The sequence below is a fragment of the Arvicanthis niloticus genome, chromosome 7 (genome assembly GCF_011762505.2).
Source record: "Arvicanthis niloticus isolate mArvNil1 chromosome 7, mArvNil1.pat.X, whole genome shotgun sequence".
Lineage (NCBI taxonomy): Eukaryota > Metazoa > Chordata > Mammalia > Rodentia > Muridae > Arvicanthis > Arvicanthis niloticus.
Genome location: NC_047664.1, coordinates 66855901 through 66878397, shown reverse-complemented (window position 1 = coordinate 66878397; position 22497 = coordinate 66855901). Strand labels below are relative to the sequence as shown.

Genomic DNA, 22497 nt, shown 5'->3' with positions numbered 1-22497 from the left:
GGGCTGCATGAGACCCTGTCTCAACAAACAACAGAAAGTCCACATCTAGTTTGGAAGGACAGATAATAAAGGGCTTTGACCCAGGCTGGCTTTCAACTCACAGCAATCTTCCATGCAACTGCTGAGGTGCAAGTGTGTACCATCCTGTTTTATCCTGTGCACACATGCATGTCTTTCTCTTTGTAAGGAACCCATCATAATTGAGGATAGCAAGAGGTACCAGTAGGGGCTGTGTAATTCAATAAAACAGAGTGGGAAGGAGCCAGTGCTGGCCCAGAGGCTTTAAGACATTTGTAGACAGCACTGAGTGCATGGGTATGGAATTCCTGGAATGCTGGCTGATATCCCTGCAGAAGGAAATGCCCATCAGGTCCACAGAGGCTCTACCCCAAAGGGAGAGTGAGGGGAACACTGACTGGGGAATCAGCTATGGGTCTAGCTCAACAACTCTCTCATCTTCTCATCCCTAGACTCCAGAGAGTGGGAAGCAGCCTAGCATTTAGGCTTATCCTCATGGTTGCTGAGCCAGCCACTGGGGCACTGCTTCTGAACCTGTGGGTCGTAAGCCCTAGGGGTCACATATCCTGCATATCACATAGTTACATTACAACTCATGAACAGTAGCAAAATTACAGTTATGAAGTAGCAACAAAAAAATTCTCCTGGTTGAGGGTCAGCAGCACATGAGAATCTATATTAAAGAGTCTCAGCATTAAGAAGGTTGAAAACCACCGCTCTAGAGCATGGGTCAGCACAGACATGGATCACACTTAAAGAGAACTGAGTCCCTCCTCAGCTACTGACAGGACTGGGAGCTGGTGAGCCCTTCCTAGCTCCACACTGGGGTGCTGACTTATCTATGCAGGGTTTTAAAAAGATTATTTATTATGTGTCATGGAATCCATATGTGTGTAAATGCATGTGTTCCTCTAACTACATACACATACACACACACACACACACACACACACACACACACACACACACACACACACAAATAAAAATAAATCTTTTTAAGAAAAATGTCATATGGGTTACTGTGATTTTAAGAGCTTCTACATGCTAGTACACTTTTAAATTACAATGGCAACAGCAAACCATTCAAAGATGTTCTATGATCACATCATCACTGACAAAGATGAATTATCACTAAACGTGTGTAGCTTACATGGCTACGTGCTTCTTTTCTTCCTTCTTTTTCTTTTCTTTCTTTTTTCTTTTCTTTTTTTTCCTCTTTTCTTTTTTTTCTTTTTTTTTTTTGAGATTGGGTTTTACTCAGAAGTCAGGACGGCCTGGGTGGGTGGAATTACAGGTATATGCCATCATGCCTGGATCAGGCATCAGACATTTCAGAATGGTGCTGGTTTGCATGCACAGGAATCCTGACAAGATGGCACTGCCCTCATACCAACTGGAAGCAAAATCTTAACACTCCTGTGATCTTGAAGGTCTTGGCTAAATTTTAGAAGCTTTTGTTTTTCTTTTAGCCACTAGATTTTTCAGGAAAAATTCACCTATTTAGGAAAAATAAGAATACGTTAATATCATCCTAAAGTAAGCTGCAACAAGCTGCTGTTTCAGAATCTCGCCCCTCACAAAGCACACTTGTATTTACTGGTACTTCCCTCCTGTCATATCTCAGAGGCAATATTTATAATCTATGTATTCCTTATCTTTGCCATTCCCTGATTGTTTTAATTTTTTATTTTTTGAGATTGTAATGCATTGCCATCATCTCCCCTGCCCTTTCCTCTCTCTGTAACAGCATAAGCCAGCTCATGGACCAAAAAGGATTGTTTTATCTCTACACTGTCAACTATTACTCCTTCCAGTACCCAAGTGTTCTGCAAGATGGCTCACTGAGCCCGTGGGCCTGCGTGCTTGTCTCACTGTGAAGGCCGACTATTCCTCACGTTGACAAAGTCGGTTCAGAGAGCAGTTCTGCCATCATTAGCCAGGATCTATTGCTTATAAAGCAGACAGACCGCCCTGCAGCTGAGCGCTCTCTGATGGAATCTCTTACTCCTTGACTCCCCTCCAGGGAAGCCAGAGCTCATCTTCCATAATGGGCTTCTGTTGCCTGCCCATGGAGCCTGAGCTAGCACGCTCACCAGCACGCTCCCTTCCAGCCCATAAGGCTCCACTCAGTATGGCTTCAGATGAGCGCAGTGCTCCTCTGCAGTGCACCCCAGAGGCTTCATTTCATGAGGAGTCGGAGTCGGGTCACCTCTTCTCTGTCATCTTACAAATACAATCAGAGCACAACCATCATCTGATACAATCTCCAAGGATCCTGAGCCTCGTCTGTACTGCTCAGTCCTTTGTCTAAATCTGGTAGACACAAAACAACGGTCACCAGACTGGAGCCCATCATCTGAGCCCCAATGTCCTACACACCAGGATTCTATCTTTTATTAATGACTTTAAAAACATTAAGAAGGTCATAATTCACGCCTTTCAAATGTTGGAAATTTCCTTTTAAATATTACTTTATGCTGCACAAGGCTGTTCAAGCCTTTAATCCCAGGCCTTGGAGGCAGGCACAGGCAGGCACGGGCAGGCACGGGCAGGCACGGGCTGGAAGAACTCTGAGTTTGAGGCCAGTCTGACCTACATGATGAGTTCCAGGTCAGCAAAGATTATACAGTGAGACTGTGTCTCTAAACAAATAAACAAAGAAATTAAAAACCACCCACCACAAAAAAGAAAAGACAAAAAACAAAGTAAGTATTACTCTAGGTACCCACTTCTAGAAGCTAATATTGGTTCTAGCCTGTGTATGTATGCATGAATGTATATGTATGTATTGTATGTATTATATGTGTGTATGTATATGTATGTATTGTGTGTATTATATGTGTATGTATATGTTTTATATGTATTATATGTATGTATTATATATGTATGTATGTATTGTGTATATATATATTATGTATGTATGTATTATATGTATGTATTCCAACCTGCCAGCTATTCTGCTTAACTCTCACTTCTAATTCACAGCCTGTTAATCAGTGCTGAACCAAATTCCTGGAATTTTTATTAATTTTAAGAATCTCAAACATGAATACATATTTTGATCATATTCCCCTCTACTCTGTCCCCTAACTCCTCCCATACACCCCAACTTCATGCTTTCTTTTATTACTACTTAAGAAATAACAGAGAGTTCAAATTCTTGGCTTTTATAACTAGGATAAACTGTTCATGAGAATATTTTTTGTTTTGTTTTGTTTTGTTTTTTGAGACAGGGTTTCTCTGTGTAGCCTTGGCTGTCCTGGAACTCACTCTGTAGACCAGGCTGGCCTCGAACTCAGAAATCCGCCTGCCTCTGCCTCCCAAGTGCTGGGATTAAAGGCGTGTGCCACCACCGCCCACATGAGAATATTTTAAATTTATTTTCTTTTCCTGTTTTTTTTTTTAAACAAAAACAAAAACAAAAAACCCTAAGTCTCATGGAGCCCAAGCTGGCCTTGACTTCACCACTGAGGTAGCTGAGGTGACCTGCCCTCCTCCTCCCAACCGCCAGGCACACAAGCACACACCGCACGCCCAGCTCCCTTAGATTCCCTGACAGCAGTACTGAGTATCATCGACAACAGAGGGTTGATTTTTTTTTCTACACAAAATTCTAACTTATATCTGTGATTCAGATCTCAGTGCACACAGAAATCCCTTAAATGACCACTAAGAATATTAACATAGTTTGTATATGTCCCAAACACCTAGTTTACCAATCCCAACTGCTTACCCTTGACTAACAGGGAGGAGCTTCCTCCTAGGTCTTCCCTGGCGCTGCAGCCTGCCTCCCCGCCTCCTTTTCTTCTCTCCCCTGGGTTGCTGAGAACTGAACCTGGGGCCTAAAAGCATGCTCGGTGTGAGCTCGACTACTGAACTACATCCTAGCTCTAAATGACTTTTTAATCCCCTGGAAAATGTCTTTACTTTCATAATCAGCTCAGTCAGCTGACCAAAGCAAGAGCTACATACCAAAAGTGAAAAAATATGTTGCTAGTAAACCACTAAAAAGTTGTTTAAGGATAAAATGATTTCTATTTTCCCTTTTATGTCAAAGGGATCAACAAGGAGATTAACTGTGCAAGAAGCCATGCTATGGGCTTTCGATGCTTACATGGATCTGGAATTGGTAGCACAGAGATGCAGCTGGCACCACTGTCAAATAAATATACATTTTCTAGAAAACTGTATCACATATGCTGTATGCTCTGTTGTTTCTGGGAGATCTGCTACTGAGTCACACATGGAATAACCGACTATGCAAATGGTTTGTGTTCTTGTCAAATGGCTGAGATCTCAAGAACAGTGAGGACGTGTATGTGAAACAAATAATGCTAAGAAGCAGCTTTTTAATATGACCCAACGGAGCAAAGCTACGAGAGAGATTCCAGGAAAAGAATAGATGAAAAAGAAGAGCTCTGTTTATTCCCCTGGTAAGAGACAACCACAGCCATTGTAATTTGCTTTAGAGCTCTGGTGCTTTGGGATTGAACACAACTGTGGGGAATTAATGAACTTAACAGAGCAGTCAACATACCTGCTTTATATGACGACCGCACCAAAGGGCCACTTGCCGTATAGTGAAATCCAAGTTCGTTTCCTACTTTTTCCCAGTATTTGAACTTCTCAGGAGTGACATATTCTTCAACCTTGATGTAAATAATCACTTTAGAGCAGACTCCAGAATTCTCAGTAACACTGATCCTATCTAAGTCTATACCCATGTGCTTGGGATGGCTCATCATTTACCCAGACTCCTTCCCTCCCTTCTGTTGGACTACTTGTTGGATTTTATCAGAGCACACATAGCCACCAAGGCTTCCGAGAGGACGAGATAGCACTCTGCACTGCATCAGCTGCTCCAAAGGGAAACCTACCCCAGAATAGAGACTGTTCACACTGTTCTTCATTATCACAAAGGGAACCTACCCCAGAATACAGAGACTGTTCACACTGTTCTTCATTATCACAAAGGGAAACCTACCCCAGAATACAGAGACTGTTCACACTGTTCTTCATTATCACAAAGGGAACCTACCCCAGAATACAGAGACTGTTCACACTGTTCTTCATTATCACAAAGGGAAACCTACCCCAGAATACAGAGACTGTTCACACTGTTCTTCATTATCACAAAGGGAACCTACCCCAGAATACAGAGACTGTTCACACTGTTCTTCATTATCACAAAGGGAAACCTACCCCAGAATAGAGACTGTTCACACCGTTCTTCATTATCAATAGTAGCAGGCAGACTTGATTGTGCCTGTAAGGTTCTGTACGTGTGATGTGCATGTGTGCACATGCACACTCTTGTACGTGCTCGTGTACACATGTATAGCCAGAGACATCATTGGAAGTTGTTCCTCAGACTTTTTCACCTTCTTTTATAATAGGGCCCCTCAGAGGCCTGGGACTCTTAAGTAGATCAGGCTGGCTGGCCTGAGCTCCAGGATCTACCCATTTCCATCTCCCCTGTGCTGGGATTATAACCATACTCCACCATGCCTTACGCAAAAATAAAAAGTGTGTTCTGGGACTTGACCTCAGTCTGCAAGCACTTTAATGTCACTCCAAGACCTCCTATAAGATGCCTGAGGACAACACCAATTAATTCATCTTGTATGCTATGTTTAGCACTAATCCTGGCATGTTTTATTTTTGTTTGTTTGGCAGTACTAGAGGTTGAACCTGGGCCTCTTACAGGCTAGTCTCAAAGAGCTTGCTGTAGCACACAATGCTACCCGATACAATGTTTCCCATTATAGAAACAGAAAACTGCTTTCCTTTTCTTAAGTCAGCTTTGTCTTTCAGGCAACTGTAACCAAGTCACAGGACCACCAAATGCAAGGAAGTACTATCTCCCAACTCTTAACTCTGGAACAGTTTGTGTAACAGTAAGAACCAGCACCACTGCTCTATGTGGCAATAAGACAGAAACCTCTACATACACACGGCATTATCCTACAAACAAGACAGAAACTTCTACATACACACGGCATTATCCTACAAAGCTAATGTTTTCTAATTTCCACCTGTGGACAATAAAGATTTACTTCAAATTACTAAGAAAATATTTGGCAACTCAAGACATTTGTACCTTAAGGTGGCGCTTTGTTGGCTGCATATACTGCCCGAGAGTTAAACAGTCCACGTCAGCTGCACGGAGAGCTGAAAGGGGGAAAAGCAAAGATTCCACTTAGCAGGTGTTCAGTTACAATTACAGATCTAAGCACAGGTCCCGTGAGGAGGACTTGCAAGCACGCTGTGGGCTGTAACTGTCATAGGATGGAAGAAAACCCATTCATTCAAAAACATGGAGCCATGGGTTCCGATGAGAATTGGAAACACAGCAATGATTACTACAGTAGTGTGAGACTGAGAAACAGAGAGAAAAATAGAAGGCTGGACCTGGTGGGCGCACGCCTTTAATCCCAGCACTTGGGAGGCAGATGTAGGCAGATCTCTGAGTTCAAGCTCAGCCTAGTCTACAAAGTTCCAGGACAGCTAGAGGTACATGGGGGGGGGGGGGGGGGGGGGGGGAGACAAATTTAATGCTATCAAGTAAAAGCTAAAATAGGACAGGATTTAGAGCAGAAGTCTGTTAGGCATAAAAGACGGAGATGACTCTTGAGAAGCCATGCCTAAGCCTGCAGGTATCTTTCCTTTACTGTGTCTCTATTAATCTTCATGCTTAAGCCTACATTAAAAATCTTTTTTTGTTTTCTTTTTTCTTGATGGCTGGACAGACAGCCATGGTTGCTAGGACTGAACTCTTATCTTTTTGGTTGTGAACCTTGCCTTTAATAGCTGAGCCATCTCATCATAAAGTCTTTTCTTAATAACCCCAACTCTACCTGAATTGGGGGGAAAACAGCAAAGGAACAACTATTCTGAAGCAAAAAGCATTCATCTGAGCCAAACGTGCTGTCAGTGAGCAGGATGTGTTCTCTGAGTGCAACTTGACCCGTGGCATACCAGAATCCTCGTCTGTCACTTGTACTTGGTAGGCAAACACCTACCTCTAAGCTACAGCCATGGCTACAGAGTCTTGCTTATCTACCAATGCCTGGTAGCTAACTTCCTTTCAAACCAGCCAGTGGCAGAAAGAGAGGAGTGGATGAAACCCCATTTTCACTGAGCAGGTGCAGGTTAAGAGGGCTAAATGCGCCCATTCCATGGTCTAAGAAGGCTTCCTTCCCTCGAATGTTGCTGTTTGCACTCATGTCCTTTCTGCTTCTGGACATGGAGGCAGGGATACTCCTGCCGGCCTACGCCCGCAGCTCCAGGTGCTCTGTTCTCGGGGACATCGCACTCACACCTGCGGAGGAGGCATAACTAGCAGGCTCCTTAGAACGGAGTTCCTGCTACTCCAGGGAAACAAAGAGGGTTTGTTTTTCAGCTTCTTTACCTTTCATCGTGGCATAGACTTGCTCATCTGTCTCACCGAGGCCCAGCATTATTGATGTTTTGGAAACAACATCGGGCTGGACCTCCTTGGCGTGCTTCAGTACACGAAGAGACTGGTCAAAATTGGCCCGGGGATCACGAACTTTCCTGGAAAACAAAATTACTCTCAGTGACAAAAAAAGTTCAACCAACTACACTGTTATACAAGAAAGACCAGGAAGCACATTCTAGAAGAGTGCTTCTCAACCTTTCACAGGGTTGCCCAAGACCATCAAAAAACACCAGTATTTACATTACCATTCACAACAGCAGCAAAATCACACTTGTAACACTGTGGTTAGTGGTCTCGGCATTCGGAAGGCTGAGGACCACCGCTCTAAAATATATGGTTCACTGAGCATGTGTGTCAATGGTATATTTGTGCACAAAGTTTATTAACATTGAAAAGAAAACCAGTTTCACTGGGCTTTCTAGGTCTGTTAACTCTTCAGGCCGCCCAAGTCTTGAGACAGAGAAAACCAGACTAGAAATCACTCGGTTTATACACTAAGAAATCAGAATTCTGAAATTTAAAATTATAATAACTTCTAGTAAGAAAAGAAAGTGGGCAGAAGATTAAGACAAACCTCTAAAGAAAGAACGTTCACTTTGGGGGTTGAAACTTTTATGAACATTTTTTTCCTGCAGGTTGGACTGCCCTCTGCTGGCCAGTAATAACACTGCAGGCTCGGAGGAAAAGCATTCTGGAATTTTCACTGGGAGGATAATGTTTCCGGAGTGAAACCAGGGAGACTGGCACCCACTGCTGGCGATATCACCAAAGGGTTGGTACTGGCTGGGTGCTACCCTTCAACAATGGCCAAACCAATATGGTTAAATGAGAAGAAAGACAAAGGGCTGGAAGTAGCTAACGTAAGACCAGCACTTGGCTGAATGCAGCCTGTGTTCTGTATTTTTATTTTGTTTTAATTTAAATAAAAGGCAGGGGTTTGAAAGGATGGGTGAGTGGTTCAGAAAACTGGCTGCTATTCCAGAGGATTCAGGTTCAATTTCCAGTACCAGAAGGGGCTAACAACTAGTCCCAGGAGACTAACATCTTCTGGCCTCTGTCTTAATGGGCTCTCCATGCACACATTACACAGGCAATACACTTATATACAAGGAAAAAACCAACACCCAATAAGCTATCTTTGACTTGTACATAGATGTCTGTGTCCTTGCACACGTGCACTCACACACACAAATGCAAGTTAAAAAACAGCCATTTTTAAAAAGTCATAAAACTGACAGTATAGACAACTATCACCTTGTGAGATGATCATGCTAGCCATGTTGGCCTTGGCCTTGCAACCTCCTTGCCTCAACCTCCTGACTTGTACATGGGCATACATGTGTGCTGGGCTAGAACGACAGCTGTGTGCCACTACACTTAGCAAGATACACTTCAAACATCTGTTTTTATTGTTTATGCACTCCACGTGGATGTGTGCATGCATATGTGTGTAAACACTCACAATGGCACCTGTGGTCACCAAGGACAGCTTGCTGGAATTAGTTCTCTCCTTCCACCATGTGGGCTCCAGGGATTGAACTCATGCCATCTGTCTTACCAACACGCACCTCACCCGCTGAATGGTCTACCCAGCCCGGAATTATTTTGTACAAAATATTTCTCCATAAATTTCCCCACTGGATTACAGCTGTGCTCTGGAACACTTACAATCCAGGAGCAACGTGCTTGGTACCATTCAGTGTATGTAGATTTGAGACACAATGAAGAGTAGCTAATTAAATCACAGCCAAATACCCGATAAAGTTAAAGGAAAATATTAATCTTGTCTGTAGCTAAAATACATCTAAGTTTTCTGAAATCTGAATATACTCGTTATGTAGAATAACAGTTCTTCATAATTCCTAACTATAAAGTTACTTGGAAGAATATAGCTTAGTGTCTACTTTCTTGTGTGTGAGGGTGTGTGTGTTGGTGGGCATGTTTTGGGTTTTGTTTTGAGACAGGGTCTCACTACATAGGTGGCTGTCCTTGAACTTGAAATGTAGGATAGGATGGCCTTGAACTCACAGAGACCCACTTGCTTCTTCCTTCTGTGTGCTGGGATTAAAGGTGTACATTATCTCTCTGGGCTTTTTTTTTTTTTTTTTTTTTTTTTTTAATAAAAGGTATAGCCCAGGCTGGTTGCCAAACTTTTGATCTCCTGCCTCAGTAAGCTCTGGAATTATAGGGCAGTGTCATCGACAGCCATCTTGTCTACTTTTTAGAAGATTTAAAACAGCGATTTTCCTGCTGTATAATTTTCAATTTCATAAGTATTCTTTGGGGGAAAACCACAATTCAATGCATGTGCAGTGATGCTGCCTTTAGAGCTACACCTGCAGTGCCTTGAGAGAACATCAAAGAAGATGCTCAACTCACTGTGTCACTCAAACGTCAGCAACATCATCAGTTCCTAGCACATTGGCATATACAGTTACAGGTTTAAACACAATAGTGAATAGGGCAGTGGTGGCGCACACCTTTAATCCCAGCACTTGGGAGGCAGAGGCAGGCGGATTTCTGAGTTCGAGGCCAGCCTGGTCTACAGAGTGAGTTCCAGGACAGCCAGGGCTACACAGAGAAACCCTGTCTCGAAAAACCAAAAAAACCCAAACAAACAAACAAAAAAACCAAAAACCACAATAGTGACATGACTGGCTAGAAACGTATGAGTAATGTTTGCACATTTTAAAAAGACTTTTCTTTTAGATTATGTGTATATGTGTGGCTGTGTGGGAGTGTGCACATGAGTGCAGGTGTCAGGGGACCACCCTCACCCTGGAGCTGGAGTAACAGGTGACCAAAGCAGGTGCCAGGAACTCTGCAAAAGTGTGTACTCTTCGTCACTGAGCCCTCTCTAGCCCTGGGTCACTCACTCTTGGTGGCTCTCTTTTCTGACTTCCTACTAATTCGTGAAGAAAGAACAGAATGAAAGAATGAAAGGAGTGACAGAGGAAGGAAAGGAAAGGGAAGGGAAGGAAGGAGCTGCTCTGAATGGGAGCTCACAGCATGCTGTGACCCACAAACATGTATCACCTCTGTAATTCTGGAACAGTCTCTACATTGTGTGCATACACATCTAATCCAGACAGAGCCACCTTCTCTACTGCTCTCAGATCTCCTCGGAAGTCCGGGGTGAGGCATTCCACGAGGATCTTTGGGTTCCTAGGAGGAAAAGGTAAGCATTAAACTGAGACAAGAGCTGGCAGGTCTGCTGCCCACACAGACTGTCACCATTGGCTGCAGCACTTCTGCAGGCTTTGGACCGTGTAAGGAAGGCACAGACACAGAATGGTCCTAAGTGAGCAACTACATGAAAACCCTCAGAGCAGTGAACTGTGTGCACATCATGACCAGGACGTTTACGTACACATAGCAAACAGTAAAATCTGACTTTTAAACCTTATTGGAGTAGGTGATTATAAAACAAAATCATTTAAAGCAACCAAAACATAAAACATAATTATTGTCATTATTATTTTACTGTTTGGAAAACAAATTGGGATGTTTCTCCTGTGGTTGCAAATGCCACCTTCTTCAACTTTGGTCTCTTCTGTACTTCCTCAGACACAGTCCTCCTCACCTCCCCTAGGCAAAATCTCACCATGCTCTGAGCTTTAAAAGCTGTTTCTGGCTTTGCTGACTCATGAGCTACTTTTCTTTTTTTAATGAAGTACCAACGAAGCAATAATCTTCCTGTTCTGTGGTGGCTGTGTTTATCTAGTGAAGCACTGTAATGTGAACTAAGTCACAGAGCTGTCTGCAAACCCAGAGGCAGAGTGCAGCTGTTCCCTGAGAACAGACAGGAAAGACCACACTTGTCCCCTTGTGTCCCCTCGGATAAGATGCTGAAAGATCAGTGTGTGACTCTGAAACTGACTTTCTAAAAATCACACCTGAGATGCACTAGTGGCTTGTGAAAGAAATGTGAGCTGAAAAATACAAAATATATTTTTTGAACCGTAACAAATAGAAAAACTGGTGAATCAGTAGAAAAACATGTGTTAGCACACTAGCCCTAACGCTAGCACCAAGTTACAGAAATGACTTAGCTCCTTGCTTTAGAGCCAGAGTCTGACTATGCAGCCCTGGCTGGCCTGGAGCTATGTAGATCAGGCTGCCCTTGAATTCAGAGAGCTTCCTGTCTCTGCTCTTCAACTCTGGGATTAAAGGCATGTGCCACCAATCTGTTGATTGATCTCCTTTTTAATGTTTTTTCAAATGAGTGGAATTAAAAATTTTTTTAATGTAGACTATGAGTAAAATTGGCAGGACAGACAGATCAAAATGAAATCTGTGTCCAGACATGTATCTTACAATGATGGTGTTTATCTCATCTAACTTTAGGCTTTTTTTGTTTTTGTTTTTCAAGACAAGGTTTCTCTGTGTAGTCCTGGCTGTCCTGGAACTCACTCTGTAGACCAGGCTGGCCTCGAACTCAGAAATCCGCCTGCCTCTGCCTCCCAAGTGCTGGGATTAAAGGTGTGTGCCACCACCGCCCGGCACTTCAGGCTTTTTTAAAAAATATTTTATTTTATGTATATGAGCACACTGCATCAAATCCCATTACATGGTTGTGAGCCACCATGTGGTTGCTGGGAATTGAACTCAGGACCTCTGGAAGAGCAGTCAGTGCTCTTAACTGCTGAGCCATCTCTCCAGCCCACGTTAGGCTTTTTATTCTCCTAGAGATCCATTTATTTCCACTTTCTGTGTGTTTTGCCTGCATAGGTGGGTGCTGGGTCCCCTGTGGAGTTAGGATGGTTGTTAGCCACCATAAGAGCTGGGAACTGAACCCAGGTCTTCTGCAAGAGCAGTACAACATGTTTTGTCTTTTTTTTCCCCAGACAGAGTTTCTCTGCGTAGCCCTGGCTGTCCTGGAACTCTATAGACCAGACTGACCTTGAATTTAGAGATCCACCTACCTCTGCCTCCTAAGTGCTGGGATTAAAGGTGTGTGTTACTACCGCCCAGCTTAGCACTACATGTTCTTAAATGCGTAGTTTTCTGTATAGCGGGAAGGAGTAAGCATCAAACCTAGGGTCCTGAGCATGCTAGGCGAGTATCCTACCAGAAAGCTGTGTCCTCAACTAACTACTCTTAAGTGGTAACTTATTAAAAACTCAGTGCTGGGCAGGACGTGGTGGCTCATCTTTAATCCCAGAATTTGGGAGGCAATGGTAGGTGTTCCTCTGTGAGTTCAAGGCTGGCCTGGTCTATATAATGAGTTTCAGGACAGCCAGAGCTACATAGACTCTGTCTCAAGAAAAGATGAGAAAAAAAAGAAAGAAGAGATAAAAAAAAAAAAAAAAAAAAAAAAGACCTCAAATTCACATTAACAACTGTAGAACGAGTACCTTTCTTTCAAGCATGACACAGTCTTGGCAATGTGCCCAGCTCCCCCGTCGACCACATCTAGGAAGAGAAGAAGCTATTTACTGATCAAGCTGTGCCACAATGTAACCAAGGTCGCAGGGACGCACTACTAACCATCGCGATCCACCGAGGTCAGGACGACATAATCCAGACCCCACTCTGCAATTGCTTTGGCCGTATTATCGGGCTCACTGGCATCCAATGGAGGGGGGTTTCTTGCTGTCTTAACAGAACAAAATCTGCAACCTCTTGTGCATGTGTCCCCCATCAACTAGAATAGAGATGTCACACTTTATATCAAGTAGGACGATGACCCCCAAGAATACAATGCCAAAAATAAATGGCAAAGAATGTCTTCAGACTGGTTCTGTGTATAAGGAATCCAAAACATTCAAGATTAAATGATATCTGGTTAAGAAATACAAATTTATATGGAAAAAGAAAGGATACACTCAAGTAAGTGTTAAGGGACCAGGAGGGAATAGATAATTTTATAATTTAAGGGGCCAGCGAGATGGCTGGTGGGGAAAGGTACTTGCCAAGCAAGTGACCTGAGTTTGATTCCCAGACCCCATGTATAGGTGGGAAGAACAGACTCCACAAAGTTGTCCTCTGACTTCCAAACCTTAGAAGTGGAGGCAAGAAGATAACACAATCAGTTCAAGGTCAGCCTGGGCTCCATGGTGGACTCAGTCTCAGAATTTAAATGGGAGCTGGCTTAGTGTTTAACAGAACCCAGCACCCATGTCCAGTGAAGCTCTACATGCACCTGCACTCACATGCACATACACAAAACTAAGAATAATTAAACTGGGCGGTGGTGGTGCACACCTTCAATCCCAGCACTCGGGAGGCAGAAACAGGCAGATCTCTGAGTTGAGGCCAGCCTGGTCTACAGAGTAAGTTCTAGGCCATCCAGGGCTATGTAAAGAAACCCTGTCTCAAACAAACAAACAAGCAAACAAAGTAGAAATAAAATGAAATAATGGGGTCCAGATGTAGAGCTTGTGGAGAGGCTGATGTTCTGGTCTCTAACCAGAGGATCAGGCCGTCTGTGGTACTGTTTTTCTTTACAACTTAGTCATAGTCTGTAAAGATTCCGCACAACTCAATAATCAACAAGGAATGATTTGGAAAAAAAAATTTTCTTTTTGAGACAGGGTTTCTCTGTGTAGCCTGACTACCCTGAAACTTACTCTGTAGACCAGGCTAGCCACAAGCTCAAGAAATCCACCTGCCTCTGCCTCCTGAGTGCTGGGATTAAAGATGTGCACCACTGCTGCCCAGCTAAAAATATACTCTTTTTTAAATGGCATTTTATTTATTTTGTGGGTATGGGTATGTACATGTGAGAGAACACCAGGACATAAGAGAACAGCCTGTGGGAGTCGGTGTTCTCCTTCCACTGGTCGGTCCTGTGGGCTGAACTCAGATTACCAGCTCAACTGCACGTGACTTTACCCATTGAGCCATGTGGCTGGGCCTGAAGGGAAGAGGAACAGGCAGATCTGAGTGGAGTTACACTGGAAGTATTGCTTGTTAAATAGACGAGACAGCAAAACATACACAAAACAAATAATTATGAAAAATATTTCCAAACATTCATGCAAACATATACCCTAAGGCACCAAAGAGTTCAATATCAGATACATGGAAGAACCAATAATGATAAAATCAGAGAGGGTGAAGTCACAAGTGTCAGGACCGCCAGGTTCTCTCTTTGTGCTTTTATAAATTCATATGTGGTAAGAGTCTCACTGGGTGTTCACAGTATACATTTTTAGAAGGGGGGGGGGCATAGACATCTCTGTACCATGCCTGAACTAAGCTGTAGAGACCAGGTGGCCTTACCATGATGGTGGCTGTGGCTGTGGCATATTCCCCACCTCCCCAACACTCTCCAATGTTGGGACATCGGGCTTCCTCACACACCTGTGAAAAGGGAGACAATGAAGCAGGTTGAGAGGACCTATCTACCAACAATCAAGTGTTAGGTATTTTAAGTGTTTTGGGTTGTTTTGTTTTGTTTTGTTTAGGTCATTCTTATTAGCTGGGTGGTGGTGGTGCATGCCTTTAGTGCCAGCACTTGGGAGACAGAAGCAGGTGGATATACAGGAGACCAACCTGGTCCACATAGTGAGTTCCAGGACAACCAGGGCTAAGCAAAGAAACCCTGTCTTGAAAAACCAAACAACAACAACAACAACAAAAAAACAACAACAAAAAAACAAAAACAAAAAAAGAAAAACAAAGATTATTTTTATTATAATTTTGTGTGTATAGGGTTTTTGCCTGCATGTATGTCTTTGAACCACATGCATGCCTTGTGTCAAAACAGTCCAGAAGAGAGTGTTAGAACCCCTGAAACTAGAGATGGTTTTACTCCATAACTAGAGATGGTTATGACTGACATGTGGATGCTGAGAATCAAAGCTAGGTTCTCTGGAACAGTAGCCTGTGCTCTTAACTACTGAGCCATCTCTCCAGCCCAGTATTAGGTAATTTAAACTACTGCCTAAGTTTCCAACAGAGTTCAGAAGAAATATGATCACTTTTTGTTTATCTTGTAGGAAAATCAGACTTGGTTTTATACACACTAAAACAACACTGGCCGGGCGGTGGTGGCGCACGCCTTTAATCCCAGCACTTGGGAGGCAGAGGCAGGCGGATTTCTGAGTTCGAGGCTAGCCTGGTCTACCGAGTGAGTTCCAGGACAGCCAGGGCTACACAGAGAAACCCTGTCTCGAAAAACCAAAAACCAAAAAAAAAAAAAAAGAAAAAAGACAACACTGGAATATCCTCCCAGCCCCTTAATGTTTATGTATATCTTTATTACTGTTGGTAACACTTCCCTTTTCATCTGTATCTGCTTTCCTTGCCAAAGTTTATATATTCATTAATCATTTCTTTTTGGTCTCATTTGGCACCACCCATTTTATAATCTGAGCACCCAGAAAGGTAAGGCAGGAGAATCACAAGTTTGAGAAAGAAAAAAAAAAACTTTACAAATATGGAGAAACAGTACAAACATTAGGTAAAATGGAGAGGAAATACACTGGCCACTTACTGTGTGGAGATTTAAATTCCGCAACGTATTTTTCAGTTTATTGTAATTTTTACCCATGGGTATCTTTGTCTTTAACCACGGAGGTAATCTTAACCTAGAGAAAGCCAGAGAGAATGGTCTATTATCAGTCTGTGGAAAACATGGACCTTTGCTCTAGCACAGTTTCCCAGGATAGCCTTTTCCATATTTCTGAACTAATACAATTATATCATAGTAGAAAAAACAAAGACTCAAATTTAGGTCTGCTTAAACTGCTTTAGAAAACACTGATAATGGAGTCTAGGGGGTGTTACGCTTATACTTACCAGCAATCGCACACTGCTACACTGTTCTAATTAAAGGAAGGATATGTTCTTCCCTATGAATACTACAAATCCTGAATTCTAGATTCCACTCATTAATAAAGAGAGACAATTTGCTAGTTTCAGTGGTTCATGTCTGTGTTGCTACAATTTAAGCCAAAGGTAGGAGGATCAGGAGTTCAAGGTCAAATCTAACTACATAGTGACTTCAAGGTTAGCCCAGACTATATAGATGAAACTCTGACTTAAAAGAAACCAAGAAATAAAAAACAACAACAAAAAAGACAAGTCTAACCTTTGGAAAGAAAGCTATAGCCTTGGTTTTCTCTGACTATTCACTTCTGATCTAGAAGCTGTTTAGTAAGTATTTTTGAAAATGACACTGTACACCACTCTTCTGTTACTATTTGTTTACTGTGTTGCTAGGAATCTGGCATTTAGAGCCTTCTGCATGCCACACAATCATACATCATTAAAAAAAATTAAGATAAAGTAACCATAGGCTATATGTAAACTTTCTCAGGAAAGGAACAAGTTAGAACCAGCACCTGGGAGGTAGTGGCAGGCAGATCTTAGTTCTGAGTTTGAGGCCAGCCTAGCCTACAGAGTGAGTTCCAGGTTAGCCAGGAACAAATAGTGAGTCCCCATCTCAAACAAACAAACAAAAGAGTAAGTTAGATGATCAATACCCATTAACAATTAAAATTATATGAAGGTATACATCAATAAAGTAAGCCAGGTGGTGGTGGTGCACGCCTTTAATTGCAGCACTCAGAAGAAAAGGAAAATGCATCTGAGTTTGAGGTCAGCCTGGTTTACAGAGAGAATTCAAGGGCAGTTAGAGCTACACAGAGAAACCATCTCCAAAACCCCAAATAAATAAATAAGATAAATCAGTAAGTACCAAGAGGAAAACCTATACTTTGTCAATTAGATGCTAGATATAAAATGGAATACGGCAATATATAATGGTCAGGTCATTTTAGGAAGGATGAAGAAAACGGTCAAAGGGTACAGAAAAATCTACTACAAGGCTTGACTAAAAACAATGCACAAAATCAAAATGGCTTCTAATATTCAATTACCTTTCTCCTTTCTGACGCTTTAAGTTTCCTTTATATTCATCCCAGGTACTCTTGTCTGCAAGATCACCAGACACAAAATCTTGAAGGTCTGGTCCATTACGAAAAAATTCCTTTTTCTTATCTGACAAAGAACTTAACGCTCTAACCGAGCACGCATATCTTCCAAATACCTACAGAAAGGGTTCAGAACAACAGTCACTCAGTCGACTCCGGAATAACTATAATACCAAAGCTAAAGAACTGATTCAGAAATTATGTAAAACGATTTAAGAGCTCAAACTACGTAGATCAGAATCTGGAAAAGACTCAAGGTGAAAGAACCGCAAGCCATGGTGGCTCAAACATGTAATCCAGCACTCAGAGGAGGCAGAGGGAGGAGGATTCTTTGGTCTAAGAATTTAGTTTCAGGTCAATTTAGGTTACAGGGACCGTGATTCACACTCAGCCCTGACGAATGGGAAAAAGTAGGAACCAGATCAAAGTTAACGGCTAAATATAGATTAGAAAATCTTAGGAAGTGACTTAACATGCCACGTTTTCAAGTCTTTTACTCCTAAGACAGGTCCTAAAAATATGTTGTTAACAAGTTTGCAATAATTAAGACATGCCACGGCTGTCAGGGCTTTAAAAAAGGATATCTGGAACAATTTCCCTAGTTTTGAACTTGGCATAAGCAAAGGCGTTCCTGTCGCTCACCCGGGACCCAAGGCTGCGAGCTGCATCCCAGCAGCGTAGAGCCATCCCCTCTTTTAGGTCTTAGGAGGGGCAAGAGTCCAAAGGAACAACACTCCCGAAACAAGACGCGTCTAAAATAAAAACCCGTCGCTTTACTTATGACGTACTAACGTCATCGCCGAACCTGCGCGACTCGACTAGCTCCGCGATCGAGTCGTTTGGCCTTAAAACCGTCGCTCGGTCGTGACGCAACACGCAGGGTCCTGACGGATTACAAGAACGTGATGACGAAGGACGTTCTCTCTTTGCCCCATCTACTGCGAGGTGAGCAGCTTACGGGCTGTGTGCCCTGGGAATCTAAACCCATCCTCTTCTGGGGACCCCGGCAGCAGGGACCCGGTGCCCCGAGTCTTTGTCCCCACTGTCCCCCAGCACGACGTGCGTCCTCTGGATTTGGTGGCGCGAGCTAGAAGTTGCGTTCGGGCTTTCAGGCCCTACCCGGCTGCAGCCCTTCCGCCATGGCGCACCGGGGCCCGCTCCCTCCCGGCCCACGCGGCCCCGGCCACTCCTTGTCACGGACCCACTGTGTCCTTCACGCCGGATTTCCTAGCTGTCGGTTTCCGTTTGGAGCGGAACTCTGCCCGGTATCGGGTGCGGAACGTTCCCTGCTCCAGCCTTCTTACCCGGGTGTTTGTGTTTCAGAATGAAGACCATTCTCAGCAATCAGACTGTCGACATTCCAGAAAATGGTAGGAGGCTTCACGCTTTGCCCTGACGTCTTTCTTGCCTGTTCTAAGCCCCGGTCTGTGGCCTCACGAGTTCATCTTGTCTTGCAGTCGACATCACTCTGAAGGGGCGCACAGTCATTGTGAAGGGCCCCAGGGGAACTCTGCGGAGGGACTTCAATCACATCAATGTAGAGCTGAGCCTTCTCGGAAAGAAAAAAAAAAGGGTAAGGACTTCAGTGTCGTATGCCTCAGGTGCTTGTTTGTAACAGCATGAGATTTGGTGCCTTTGGCCGGCCGTGGTGGAACCTTTAATCCCAACACTGGGGAGACAGAGGGGTGACTTTTAGCGTTACCAACTGGGTGCCTGGAGTTAGGATTTTTTCTTTGGTGAAATTATAAAAGTCAAATCCAATGCCCGGAAGCCTGGTAACTGATAGTAAATACCCCCCAGTATGTGGCTTGGTGGTTTTTCAGACAGTTTTTTTCTGAGTGAACTTGGTTGTGTTCTTGGTTGTGAGTTTTGTGGGGAGGTGTATCTTCCCTCTGGTGTTTTGGGCATGTGACATACAGACTAAAGGTTTGCTCTGTTACATTACAGCTCCGGGTCGACAAATGGTGGGGTAACAGAAAGGAACTGGCCACAGTCAGAACCATCTGCAGTCATGTTCAGAACATGATCAAGGGTGTTACACTGGTAAGCCAGCCCTCCATGTTGTTTTACCCTTTGGAAGAGGTTTCTTGGATGTGTTTTGTGTATATAAATGTCTAGGGCCAGGAAGGACTGTAGGCTCTTATGAACAAGGCAGTTTTAGGTATTGGAAGGGGGGTGAGTTACCACAGATCAAACCAGGGATTTGCTGGGAGACTCCTTTACTTGGTTGCTGTGTGGTTGGTTTGGGAGATGAGATGCTAAGGTGGGATGAGATTGCTAGTTGGCATATGTGGGACTCACGGATAGAAAAGGTCTAACTTGTTCGTGTCTGAAAAGTTCCAAATCCTTTCTCCCAGAATGCAATTAGTGCTAAAGAAGTTTGTTTCATACATACATCCTGTTAACTTGGTCTCTCGTGTACCTGTTGCTCCCACTTCCCGTGAAGGACTGGGCCTTTTACTTAGCTTGATGGTTTGAAGTCCCTTACCTGCTGGTGTCTATAATAACTCCACAAATACTGTAATGCCAAAAGTGAAGCTCTTGTGCCATCCTTAAAAGGATGAGATATTATAGTGAGCTTTAATACGCTCCAGGATGGAAAATGGTAGGTGTGTGTATATTAAATTTCCAAGTTACAACAAAAGCACCTTAGGGATTTAGAGCTGACACAGGCCCTGGGGGCACACGTGTGTGATTGCAGGGAAAGCTGAAGAAGAGGAATCTCAATTGGGCCAGCCTGAACTGAAAAACGTTGACTTTGTTCAAGATTGCTCACGGCTTGCTTGTTTAATGCAGGGCTTCCGTTACAAGATGAGGTCTGTGTACGCTCACTTCCCCATCAACGTCGTCATTCAGGAGAATGGGTCTTTGGTTGAAATCCGAAATTTCTTGGGTGAAAAATACATCCGCAGGGTTAGGATGAGGAACGGTAAGTGTGCCTTCAGGAATGATGGGAATATGTCCTTGGTTGGAGTCTTAGTGTCTGGGTGTGGTAAAGGCTATTTCAGCACTGTCTCTTTTGATAATTCTGATAGCTTGAGGTTTTCCTGAAGAGGGAGTGTGTTGAAATAGTTGTGGGATGCAGCAGCTTTTTGTGGGATCTGGGAGACACATTTGTCATAATGACAGTATGTTCAGAAGTCCAACCCTGAAGTCTTAGAGAACTTGAGTGGTTGCTTGGGGTTTTAGATAAGAGTTGTATTTGTGAGATCTCATGGTAACTCTTGAATATACATCTCTTTCAGGTGTTGCTTGTTCTGTCTCCCAAGCCCAGAAGGATGAATTAATCCTTGAAGGAAATGATATTGAACTTGTTTCAAATTCAGGTATGTATATTTATGTCATAACAGATGCTAACATTTTATCTGAGCCTTGAGGTAGAATGCATGTTTGATTTCTGTTTCAAAACTTCAGAAAAAGAATAAAATCACTATGAATCTGTTCTGTATGTAATTGTATGCTGTATTTTGTATCATGAATACAAAGTGGTTGTGTATGAATTTAAAAATGGGTGGCACATGGCTGGCTTTGTTGGAAAAGTGTTTTTATGTCTATATTGGGGTATGTGTGCCACTGCTCACTTGATCCAAGGGCGGTGAAGGAGTCCCTCTTTCCACTGCAGGCTCCAAGGATTGGTTTCCTGTCAGTTGGGCTTGTTTAAGATGAATTTGACTAGTGAAATAATGACTTTGTGTCCTTCTTCCTGTATAGCGGCTCTGATTCAGCAAGCTACAACAGTTAAAAACAAAGATATCAGAAAGTTTTTGGATGGCATCTATGTGTCTGAGAAGGGAACTGTGCAGCAGGCTGATGAGTGAGGCCTCAGGTGGGTCCCTGTGTTTATAGCTGACTGCTTCAGATGAGCGGTGTGCTAAAAATGATTAAAGAACTTTCTGGGCAGGAATACTGACAAAAGTTTATGTATATCGTTTGTTTGTTTGTTTTTACAGATTCCTAGCTCCAGAAACAAGATCCTGATCACAAGTACAATTTGGGCTCTTTGAGGGCAATAAAGGATTTATATATTGATTTTTGTATGTCTTGATTTTTTTTTCTGATTACTTAATGGGTCAGCTGATTTGGTTTTGGAGGGGAGGTTCTTCATGTAAACAAGTGGCTTAAAATAGCAACAACAGGCAACTATCATAATGGATGTTCAGTGAGTGTAGCACTTTGGGAAGGTCCTAGGGGTGTTTGACTTTGGCCCAGGCATAATAGTGACTGTTGGGTGGGCAGCTCATTAAGAGCTGGAACACGCAGGAGATGGCTTCTTTGTAGAGTTGTAATTCTGGCACTGAGGGGTTGAAGCAGAGAATCAGGGATTAGGGGCCAGGGTGGACTATAAATTACAATGATCCTGGGGTGGGTGGTAGCTGGCTTTGAGTATAGGATTCTAGATGTAACATCTGGTGTTTGTGTGAATTACTTCCCCACCCACTCTGGCGAGTGACAACCCCAGAATTTGTAAATGCTAGGCAAACACTTTAATAGTAGTCACCCTTTCACCTTTTATTTGAGGCAGTATCTTCTCCAGGACTAGGGTACAGGTAGTATCAATCTAACTGCCTGTGTCTGAATATATTTCCGGGTGTCCAGAGGTGTTTCCCTGGAGCTAGAATTGTCACTTGTGAATGCTGCAAGAGCCACACTGTAGTATCCACCATCTCCAGTGCTGCCTTAACCAAAAGAATGTCTGGGCTTGGCTGAGAGCATCTGCTGCACATTTTCTGATGTCTTGTGGCCATTCAAGGCTACAGAGACGCTGACTCAACCAGGAAAGGGCCAGGTAGATGTGGCTTGTCTAGTCTAATCCCAGGCTTGCAGGGGTGGAAGCAGACTAAGATCAGTGTCAGGTATGTAGAAGTTAGGGAGACAAAAATTGCTAGTATCTGCTGACCTCCAACCAGCACTAGTTAAATGGCATTAACCAGGTTATTTGGTATAGCACTGGAGGTCAAAATATTTAGACGCAAGGTACTTCATTTCCCAGAGGTTAAGTACAGTTATTTAAGGCAATATTTAAAGATTTAATGAGAAGTGGGTTTTATTGAGTATGTAAAATGTGACAAGTCTTTTCTGCAGCTACTCAGTTGAGTTAGAATGTTTCCTTGGTCATGATCTAGTCAATGAGAA

General features: G+C 43.2%; 2 protein-coding genes across 4 annotated transcripts; one reads left to right on the top strand and one right to left on the bottom strand.

Moving 5' to 3' along the window:
• Positions 1-1195: 1195 nt before the first annotated feature.
• On the bottom strand, positions 1196-18201 carry Lias (lipoic acid synthetase). Of its 3 annotated transcripts, none has more exons than XM_034509060.2 (11): positions 18007-18201; positions 17311-17480; positions 15924-16017; positions 14708-14788; positions 12971-13127; positions 12838-12895; positions 10517-10645; positions 7430-7575; positions 6119-6189; positions 4556-4667; positions 1196-1514 (listed from the first exon to the last, which is right to left on the bottom strand). In XM_034509060.2, the coding sequence occupies exons 1-11, from the start codon at positions 18049-18051 to the stop codon at positions 1456-1458; spliced, it is 1122 nt and encodes a 373-aa protein (XP_034364951.1). In that variant the 5' UTR covers positions 18052-18201; the 3' UTR covers positions 1196-1455. The 3 variants fall into 3 exon arrangements, with proteins under 3 accessions (XP_034364951.1, XP_034364952.1, XP_076794665.1); XM_076938550.1 differs by lacking the exon at positions 1196-1514 and adding an exon at positions 3629-3860 and having other exon boundaries at positions 18007-18154; XM_034509061.2 differs by lacking the exons at positions 12838-12895; positions 12971-13127; positions 15924-16017 and having other exon boundaries at positions 1403-1514; positions 18007-18154.
• Positions 18197-21393, top strand: Rpl9 (ribosomal protein L9). The gene is made up of 8 exons (XM_034509062.2): positions 18197-18309; positions 18688-18734; positions 18822-18937; positions 19312-19407; positions 20161-20293; positions 20610-20690; positions 21076-21190; positions 21315-21393. Exons 2-7 carry the CDS (start codon positions 18689-18691, stop codon positions 21180-21182), a joined length of 579 nt encoding a protein of 192 aa, XP_034364953.1. The 5' UTR covers positions 18197-18309; position 18688; the 3' UTR covers positions 21183-21190; positions 21315-21393.
• Positions 21394-22497: the final 1104 nt, after the last annotated feature.

Coding starts and splice junctions, on each gene's coding strand:
- Rpl9 (XM_034509062.2), top strand. CDS start 18,689: ATGAAGACCATTCTCAGCAATCAGACTGTCGACATTCCAGAAAATG. Junction 18,735..18,821: donor TGTCGACATTCCAGAAAATG/GTAGGAGGCTTC, acceptor CTTGTCTTGCAG/TCGACATCACTCTGAAGGGG. Junction 20,294..20,609: donor CAGGGTTAGGATGAGGAACG/GTAAGTGTGCCT, acceptor CATCTCTTTCAG/GTGTTGCTTGTTCTGTCTCC.
- Lias (XM_076938550.1), bottom strand. CDS start 18,051: ATGGCTCTACGCTGCTGGGATGCAGCTCGCAGCCTTGGGTCCCGG. Junction 10,646..12,837: donor GTGTCATGCTTGAAAGAAAG/GTACTCGTTCTA, acceptor TTTTCCTCCTAG/GAACCCAAAGATCCTCGTGG. Junction 6,190..7,429: donor AGTCTATGCCACGATGAAAG/GTAAAGAAGCTG, acceptor TCCCCCTTTCAG/CTCTCCGTGCAGCTGACGTG.